We start from the raw sequence: 9,339 nt of genomic DNA, 5'->3' as shown, positions 1-9,339 counted from the left end.
TGTATTAAAGGGGCTTAAGCCCAATTATCTTAGGGAATGGGCTTGAGGCCCTAAGGCTTATTTACATGCTTATAAATAGAGACTTAGTAGTGGGTTAGAAGAGGATCTCATCTCATTATTCATTCATCTCCTGTAAAATGTAATTCTCTCGAAGTATAGTGAAAAAACCCCAAAACACCCCGTGGACGTAGGTCTTCTCGACCGAACCACGTAAATCCGGTGTCGTTTACTGCTTTTTAGTTTATGTGTTGGTTTCTCGTTTCACCACCTAGAAAACGCCAAATTCATCCAAAATTCTCCAAAACTGCATTCTTCTATCTCGAAAGCCTAAATCTCCTGCAAATCATAAAATATACCATAAACGCACCAATTTCCAGAAGATTATCTTAAAACATGCACATACAAACACTTAAAAATAGAGCAATTTAAGCATAAATCACCGGCGACATTAAGAAACGACGTCGTCTACATTGGCATCAAACTACGTCGTTTTCTTCATTTTTTATTTCCTACATCTATTTAGGTCTACATTTGGGGAAATTAAGAAATCACTTCCCCATTTCCACGATTGAGGGTTTCAGAAGAATCTGATGAATTTCTCGCCTTCTTCATCTTATGGCGCCTCTTCTTCCATGGCTACACCTGATTCCCTTCCTGAATGTACGTGCAAACTTCGAGTGGAGATGAAAACGTCGCGAACGCACCTCAATCCTGGGCGAAGATTCCTCAGATGCTCCAACAAAGAGGTGATTGTCACGTTTTTTTTGCTTTTGAGTTTATTTCTGTTCTCTCTTCTTCCTTAAAGCAACAATCTTTGTTGTTGCAGAAACAATGTGGCTTCTTTGAGTGGGTAGATCCTGAAATAAAGCCTAGAAATCAAGATGATGATGCTGAAAAACTGAACTTCTGGATTGGAGAATGCTATCGCCTGCAAAAATATGTGGAGGAAGATATGAAGCGAATTAGATTGTTGGAGGATGAAGTGAGACTCCTCAGAATGGAGAAGGTTAAGGGCAGCAAGAACTGGAAGAAGAAGGTGTTTGTTTGTGCTTGTGTTGTTGGAGTTGTTAGTGTGGTAATTCAAGCATTTGTTGCTTAGGGTATAGGGTTGATGGTGTTTTGTTGTCATTCCTCTTGTAACAACCTTGTAATCTCATTGGCAATGGTAATGAGAAGTAAGTTTATTTTCGGAATTCTGTGCAATTATATGTGCTGAATGTTCAAGAAATGGAATAACATAACTGATTATGATATTTATACCATTAAAAACTGAGACAAAACATCTTCAACATCAACAATCCAAATTCAAATTGTCTTAATCCATCTTGAAGAAACAGAAACATGAAAAGTTTGTACATCAAAAATATCAAAAACACCAAACAACATCGAATGGACAGATGGACAGCTCATCTCCACTTCAACAATCCATCTTCAAGTGTTGGTTTGGGATTCCTGTGTAGGGCCTTGAATGGACAGCTCCTCTCCTCTTGGGATTTGTTGCACATAACTCCCACTTGCAATATAAGAGTTCCCTGTTTCTTCTCCAATGTAATGGCCTATTCCTTTGCTTGCCTACAATGATGTAAACAAAGTACCATGTAAATTGTAATGCCAAATGAAAATAACATAAGAAACTTAAGGATAACACAGTTTACCTCTTGTCTCTCCATTGCAATCTCCCTTCCCCGGCCCCTACCCCTGCCACTGCCCTTGGGCCTGCCCCTGCCCCTGCCCGTTCCTCTTGATGATGCAGCCACTGTTGTCTGTAGGTTCAGGGGGTTCAGGGGGTGGGCCTCTGTTGTGGTGTCTGTGGCCTCTGTTGTGGGTGCCTCAGTGGGTTCAGTTGGTTCAGTGGGTTCAGGGGGTGGGTACTTTCTTGGTCTTCCCGGCTTTCTCTTCTCACCTTCAGGCTTCTCCACTTCAGCATTCTTGCATGTCCTTGAATTATGCCCAACTTGTACACACCTTTGGCATGTCATCATGGTGCCTGTCTTTCTCAGCCTTGAAGGGTTTTTTGGGTCTTTCTCATCCTTGTCTCTTCTCCTCTTCTTCTTTGGTCTACCCGGCATGATCCTCACCTGTGGGGGCTCAACTGGATATCCAGGAGCCTTTGGCTAAAATCTCTCACCATTGATTGGCTCAAGAGGGAATGAGTAAGCCTTCAAATATGTCTCTGTGCTAAATACTTATGCACATATGTGGCTGGATCATCCCTCAAAAAATGGATAGCACTCACAGCATGGATACAAGGTATCCCAGTGAGCTCCCATGCCCTACAACTACATGTCCTCTCATGCAGAGACACAATAAACCTATCCCCTTTCATTGAGACCTCAAATTTCCCTCCTAGACCAGGGTGAGCAGTACAGTACCTAGCTTGTGATTTCAGTTTCTCTAGTTTTTTCCTAACAGCTGGTGTTACTATGTCAGTGACAGTGTTCACATGTTGTAATTTCTTATATTGCCTCTCTTTTAGACCACTTCTGATTTCTTCTAGCATGTCGATGATGTGTTTCCCCCTAGCACTCAGAATATACCCATTAAAAGTTTCTGATACATTGTTATCTACCATATCACTAACACAACAAGTTGAAATAAAGGCTTTGCAAAACCTGGTTGGATCTCTCTCAATAAGATCCTCATATGCTTGCTCATTTTCACACTTAAGTTCCTCCATTGCTGCCTCCCACTCCTCAGAATATGTAGCCCTCACAGCTTGCCAAAATAAGTTCTTCAATGAAACTCCCTTGAATTGTTTCTTCCAATTCATATAGACATGTCGAGCACAATTTCTGTGCTCGGCATGGGGAGCCAACTCAACTACATCATTAGTTAGGCCCTGCATTTCAGAGTAACACCAAATAAAATCAGAGATTAGCAGAGCAGAGCATACTATATAGCATTAGCAAGCATTAGCAGAGCTCAGAGCATACCTTTTGTTGATCAGAAATCAAAGTAAATCCATTGCCATCCCTGATGCCAAGCTCTTCCAACAACAAGCTTAAAAACCATCGCCAACAAGCTTCATTCTCCACTTCTACTACGGCCCATGCAATGGGGTACATCTGATTATTGCTATCCTTCCCTATGGCACACAAAAGTTGACCTCCTAAATGTGTTTTCAAGAAGCAGCCATCTAGACCAATAATTGGCCTACATCCCTATAAAAATCCCTTCTTCAACGCTGAAAACCCAATGTACAGTCCCTGAAATATGGTACCATCCCCACACAGGAGCTCAAATCTGCCCTCTCTGTCCACTCTCATCAACTCCGCAACATAACTCCTTAATTTATGGTAATGGCCCTGCACAGTGCCTCTAAGCAACTGTAAGGCATGTGCTTTGGCCCTGTACAACCGTCCATTTGGAACAACTATGTTAAACCTCCTCTTAACATCATTCCTAAAATCCTCAACACACATCTGAGGTCTAACTCTGAAGACCTCAGTGTACTCTTCCCCAAGCCACTTATAACTTGCTTGCTTATTACCAATTGCAAATGCACATGTGTGATCCTTACCCAAGATCTTCACCACCAAAGACTTCTCATTTTTCTTTATACTGGCATAGATTCTCCACTGACAAGGCTCCTCACAATAAGCCTCACACTGATCCTTGGTTACCCTTCTAAAGTGAATTGGATGACCTTTAACTATGCTCCATGATACCAGTGCTTTCTTGCACTGAAAACCATCCTCAAACCGCATGCCTAGAACAAGCTTCAAATCTGCAATATCTCCCCTTGGATCATACACAGCTTTAGGTTGTTTGCTTCTAACAACTTGACCATCTGAGTCACTGCTATCAGACCTCTCTTTGTCAGAATCATCATATTCAGACAATCTTTCTTCTTCATTCTCTTTCTCTAAACTTATTTCAGCAATGACACCAATACTTTCCCTGACATTGCTTCTTGCTTGCATATACTCTTCATCTTCTGACCCTAGCTCTTTATCACCTAAAGAATCATCTGACTCTACGTCCTCTGTCTCACTAAATTGAGGAACATAATCATCATCATCTTCATCTGTTTCATGCAGCTCCTCCATCAGCACATCATGCTCAGTCCTTGGCTCAATATGCACATTCTGCTCCTTCACCACTCTGTCAGTATCCTTGCCCTTACTTAACTCAATCTGCACATTCTGCTCTTTCACTACACTAGCAGGCTCTTCCCTATCAAACACCTTCTCTTTCCCTTTGGACTGATTTACCTTCCCCTTCCCCTTATTACTACTACTCTTAGTGGTTGTTATAGTCTTCGTAACTGTCTTAGTAACAGTTTCAGATTCAGTGACAGCCTTCTTGACCTTTCCCTTTTTCCCATCATCCACATAGATACTCACACATGTAATTGTAGATGTACAACATTGTATCATTTGCATTACCTGCTTATCATCACACAAATCCATAAACACTAAAGTTCTAGGAACCTTGAAAGCTAAACACCTCCAAGAAGTATACCCAAGCTGCTTGATTTCCTCCTCTAAGTCAAAATAACCAAACATATCCTTATCTAAACCGAATTTCCCCAAAACGTCACCACCTGAGTACAATCTACTTGCGCCTAAGTGGACAAACTTCCCACCATGGTGAATATACAAGCCAAATGAGTCACTGTGCAAATTGAAAAAAAGGAAATTCAATGTGATGGATGGGCAAGAAGAAGATTTAACGAGATAGTAAATCAAAATCAAAGATTCACAACAATAGGCAAGTAAAGACTCAATTTTTTCTCTGACCTAAGGGCGGCAAAGTACTATGGGCGACAAATTCTATACAGGGGGAAAGAGAAATACCTATCTCCCATTTCGCGAAATATCGTCGTCAATATCTCTTATTTCGTCTTCTTCTCGGCGCCTCACTCGCAATATCTCATCGTCCCAAGGTCAAATTCTCCCATAATAGTTGCAGTCAAGATTCGACAATGGTGAATGTAAGGAAATGCGGTGAAATTAGGTTAGGGTTAATATGATTTAACCCCAGCAAAAGAAACGACGTCGTTTGATGCGAATTCTAGCTCAAACGACGTCTTTTCATATACTTTATCAAAACGCCGTCGTTTCGACTAATGCCACGTAGGCGCCACCTAAGACCGGACAATCACCGGAGGTAAAAATTGTGGAAAAATTGTTCGGGTGTTTAAGTTCATGGAAAATTGGATAAAAAAAATAGTTCGTGGAAAGTTTGGAAATAGCACCAAAGTTCATGGTTTTTCACGACATTAACCAAAGTTCATGCCGCGCGACGTCGCTTCCTTCCGGCCCTTCCCTCAGTTCTCACCGGCGCACAGTTCCCACCGGCGGATCTTACCCACGTCGCTGGTCTACCGCACCTTAGGGCCTCCGCCTCTTTCCTCAGTTAATCCACCGGCGAGTCCCTTCGGCCTTTACTCGCCTCCGAGCTCCGACGGCGGCGGACCGGCGGTCGAGAAAGCGATTCCCAAGCAGCGAGCATATCATCCTCGCAAGCCAGCTGATTCCTTTTACCTTTGATAAGTTTAAATTTTTTGTTTGAGCTTCTAAATTTGCCCACTGAGCTTCGAATTTTTTATATTTCCATTAGATATACTATCTTTTATAAGTTGTTTGCAATTAGTGTAAAATCTATTGAGATGAAGTAAGGTGACGAGATGATGAATTTTGCTGAGTGATTTTGCACCTGTCTCTATTCTTCAATCAATCTCTTCGGCTATGTAATTAACCGGTTAATTCGGTTAACCGATTAACCGGTCCAGTTAATCGGACCGGTTAATCGGTTAACCGAATTAAAAACTGGTTCGGTTTTCGGTTATTATTTTTAGTCTTAATCGGTTCTGGTTAACCGGAAAATCGGTTCGGTTATAACCGAACCGGACCGATTACCAGCCCTAGACACGACTTTATGTATCATTCAATTTGCTGATTGAATCCATCTTAATTTTTTAAGGATTTTATCAATTCTATTCAATTTATTTTCATTTTTTAAAAGCAAATCTCTAGAAACAATGTCGTCTAGAGTCGTTATGTGGAATACTATTAATATTGATGTATAAATTTATTTTTGGGAGAAATAACAAATCATTTTTGGCGCTGTCACGTCACAATTATCATCATGGAAGCTGCAATTATAAAATTAATAGATATTAAAAAAAATGTGATAAAATTGATAAATTTCAAAGATTGAAATATACTTAATAACACTATTAAAGATCTTATTTTTATACTAATAGAAAAAAAATGCAAATTTCAAATATAATACAGTGAAAATACTATTTGAAAACTTTTATATTGTAATCGGATGTAAAATAATGAAAATAGTTATGATGTTCAAAGTTCAATGTGTGTGCGACTAGTGAAAAACATGAGGGTCAACTATTGAGTAGTATAGTATATTAATGATTTGCCTGAATTTGTTTTCTTTTAGATGGATTATTTTAACAACGATAGTTTTGTTGCCATTTGAGGATTTGTCTTATTAATACTTCTAATTTTTAATTCTATTTCAGTGCATGAATAATATGGTTGCATGTTGTTTGTTTTTCTGTAACTTATAACGAATTGTTAATTTGTTATACACATCTTCTTCCTGAAGCTCAGGCTATAAGAAAGAAGAAATAAAGCTGAAAGCACGGCCCAATAGCGCACATGTAGAGTATGGGCCTACTTTTGAGCGATTTATTTTTTTGAGCCATTTTATAGTTGTGATATTTTTAAGATTTCCGAAATCCTACTAAATTTTGAATATTTTTAAGAGGCAAAATAAAAAATAGGAATAGTAAAAATAAATAATGTCCACATATACAAAAACATATAAAAAAGTATCTATTTTTTTACCATTTTACCCTCTAACGTAAAGACGTATATTATATCAATTTTAGCTAATGCATGCTTACACGCTCACACGATGCACGAACTAACTTGTAAAAGTGCATTAGGTTAATTTTAGCTAATACATGCTTACATACTCACACACTCATACGATCACACACTCATACGATCTAGCGTGGTGGAAGCATTTAAGTGAATAAAGATAAATACGAGCTGCAACGACGTCAATGACGACGATGATGCAAGGAAGGCGATAGGGATCAAGAATCAGACAATGGTGGCAGATGTTGGGGAAGAAGACGATGAAATCAACCGTGAAACAGATTAGGACATATGAATTAATTTTGAAGAGGTTGAGGAAGATAATGAAGTAGGGATAGAAGGTTGGAGAAGATGAATTGATTGGAGATGGGGTTTAGGGAAGACAAGTGAGAGGGAGAGGGAGAGGTGAGGGCCAAGGGTTGGGGAAAGATGAATTTGATTGGGGTGGGGAAAGTGGAGGAAGATGACGAAATAAGCGGGGGGAGGAGAGATTTTTTATTTATTTATGTTATATATAGAGAGATTTTTTATTTATTTATGTTATATATATATTCATTAATGGTAACTATGTACAATAAAAAATTCATAATGCAAATTTATAATTTTGTATACGAATGCGATGCACATTATCAAAATTTATAGAATTTTATCCACATACAAAATTTAATTATATATACAAAAAATAATATCTTAATATACATAGTACAATGGAGATAAAGGTGGCCACTAACAACTTAAAAAATGGCCACTAGCTAATTTAGATGCATGGAGCAATTCAAAGGATAATTTAAATAATATTTTTTCACGAATCCTCACAAATTATGTTATTTCCGTAAAAAATTCATAAATCTATAGTTGTAAAAAATATCCTCATTCACTACGATAAAATATGGGCCTAACGACTGATTTATGACCGTTTCATAGCCGTTTTTTTTTTTAACTTTTAAAAAAAAAATTGACCGAAATTTCGATCATTAATTACTTTTTTATTACTCCCTCCGTCCACTAATTCAAGGCCTACTTTCCTTTTTGGTCCGTCCACCAACTCAAGGCCTATCTATTTTTAGTAAGTTTTATTCATATTTTAATTGGTGGGTCCCAATAAACAATACATTTTTTCTTCATTCAACTAATAAACAATACACTTTGTGGGCCCATTTCTCCACTCAACCAATAAACAATATATTTTGTGGGAATCTTTTTCCACTCAACTAATAAAAATACTTTTTTTCTTAAAGCCCGTGTTTTTTCATGTAGGCCTTGAATTAGTGGACGGAGGGAGTATTTTTTTTACGATCGAAAATTTGGTCGTCAATATTTTTATTACTTTTTATTATTTTTTATTTTTAAAGATCGAAAATTTGGTCGCTAATATTTTTTTTAATGACATAAAATTCGATAGTTAATATTTTTAAATTTTTAAATTTTTTAATTAAAATATTATATTTTTTCATAGACCGAATTTTTAGTCGTTAATATTATTTTTTTGTATTTTGTATTTTTTTATATTATTTAACGAACGAAGTCTTTAATATATTTTTTAATTTTTTAATTATTTATTTTATTAATTTTAATTTTTTAACATCCAAAAATTCGGTCGCTAATATATTTATATATATATATATATATATGAATATTTAATTGTTTTTAAATTAGTTTTAATTAATTCTTATTTTAAAATTATTGAGAATATTTTAAAATTGATTGTTATTTTTCATAATATTTTCTTTTTAAAAAAAATTGACGATAATATTAATTTTTTTTATTATTTTAAATTTGATCGTATATTTACCATCACTCTTTCGCCGATACCACAAGTCTTAGATATCATCTCGACATATTCTAAAGTTATAAATAGTCACCTCACTTTATATAAATCATAAGTTTGTGGAGTGTATAAGACCTCGCCCTTTCTTTACAAGTGCAAGGGTTCGAATCCTCTTAATATCATTAAAAAAAGTCGAATTTAGGTTCAAATCCCTTGAGTAGCAATTGAAGCACATTTTTGTTGTATTTTTATTTGATGAAATGGACACGTAAAAATTGAAGCTTAGACCTGATTGATGGGAGACGAGAATGCTTAGGGTTTCTCCGGCTACCGCTCGGGGCTGAGGCCGCTGCCTTTCACCCCGTCGTTTTTTCGCGCCGCCGCCTGGTTATTGGACTTCACTAGGCGGCGCAACTTCCGCCCCCCTCTCTCTCTCTCTCTCTCTCTCTCTCTCAGTTTCCACCTATATCCGCCAACTTCTCTCAGCAAATTAGCTCTCGTCGGCCACCTATTTCTACTGCTGCGCTGACGTCTTTCGCCCCGCCTCCGATCGGTCGTGTTCCTTCTATGGCCGTCTCGGCTCCAGAGGTGATTCTTTTCCCTGAAATATGCCTAGCCGCTGCCTCATGCACCAGTCCTGAAGGAAACCCTAGTTGGACATCAATGATTTCTACCGCCTCCAACCCTCATGTATCGCCTGTGGATTCTTCCTCCGATGTC

The 9,339-nt window shown here is 37.8% G+C and overlaps 2 protein-coding genes across 2 annotated transcripts; one reads left to right on the top strand and one right to left on the bottom strand.

The window, feature by feature from the left end:
- Window positions 1-478: 478 nt before the first annotated feature.
- Window positions 479-1,108, top strand: LOC130996094 (uncharacterized). The gene is made up of 2 exons (XM_057921621.1): window positions 479-746; window positions 827-1,108. Exons 1-2 carry the CDS (start codon window positions 591-593, stop codon window positions 1,097-1,099), a joined length of 429 nt encoding a protein of 142 aa, XP_057777604.1. The 5' UTR covers window positions 479-590; the 3' UTR covers window positions 1,100-1,108.
- Window positions 1,109-2,196: 1,088 nt separating this feature from the next.
- LOC130994114 (uncharacterized) lies at window positions 2,197-4,508 on the bottom strand. Its single transcript, XM_057919149.1, has 2 exons — window positions 2,934-4,508; window positions 2,197-2,839 (listed from the first exon to the last, which is right to left on the bottom strand). Exon 1 carries the CDS (start codon window positions 4,506-4,508, stop codon window positions 3,162-3,164), a length of 1,347 nt encoding a protein of 448 aa, XP_057775132.1. The 3' UTR covers window positions 2,197-2,839; window positions 2,934-3,161.
- Window positions 4,509-9,339: the final 4,831 nt, after the last annotated feature.

The sequence above is a fragment of the Salvia miltiorrhiza genome, chromosome 7 (genome assembly GCF_028751815.1).
Source record: "Salvia miltiorrhiza cultivar Shanhuang (shh) chromosome 7, IMPLAD_Smil_shh, whole genome shotgun sequence".
NCBI lineage: Eukaryota > Viridiplantae > Streptophyta > Magnoliopsida > Lamiales > Lamiaceae > Salvia > Salvia miltiorrhiza.
This window is presented reverse-complemented; position numbering and strand designations above follow the sequence as displayed.

Excerpts from the sequence above, each read along its gene's own strand:
- LOC130996094 (XM_057921621.1), top strand. The coding sequence starts at position 591 with ATGAATTTCTCGCCTTCTTCATCTTATGGCGCCTCTTCTTCCATGGCT. Across the intron at positions 747-826 it reads TCAGATGCTCCAACAAAGAG|AAACAATGTGGCTTCTTTGA; the intron begins GTGATTGTCACG and ends TTGTTGTTGCAG.
- LOC130994114 (XM_057919149.1), bottom strand. The coding sequence starts at position 4,508 with ATGTTTGGTTATTTTGACTTAGAGGAGGAAATCAAGCAGCTTGGGTAT.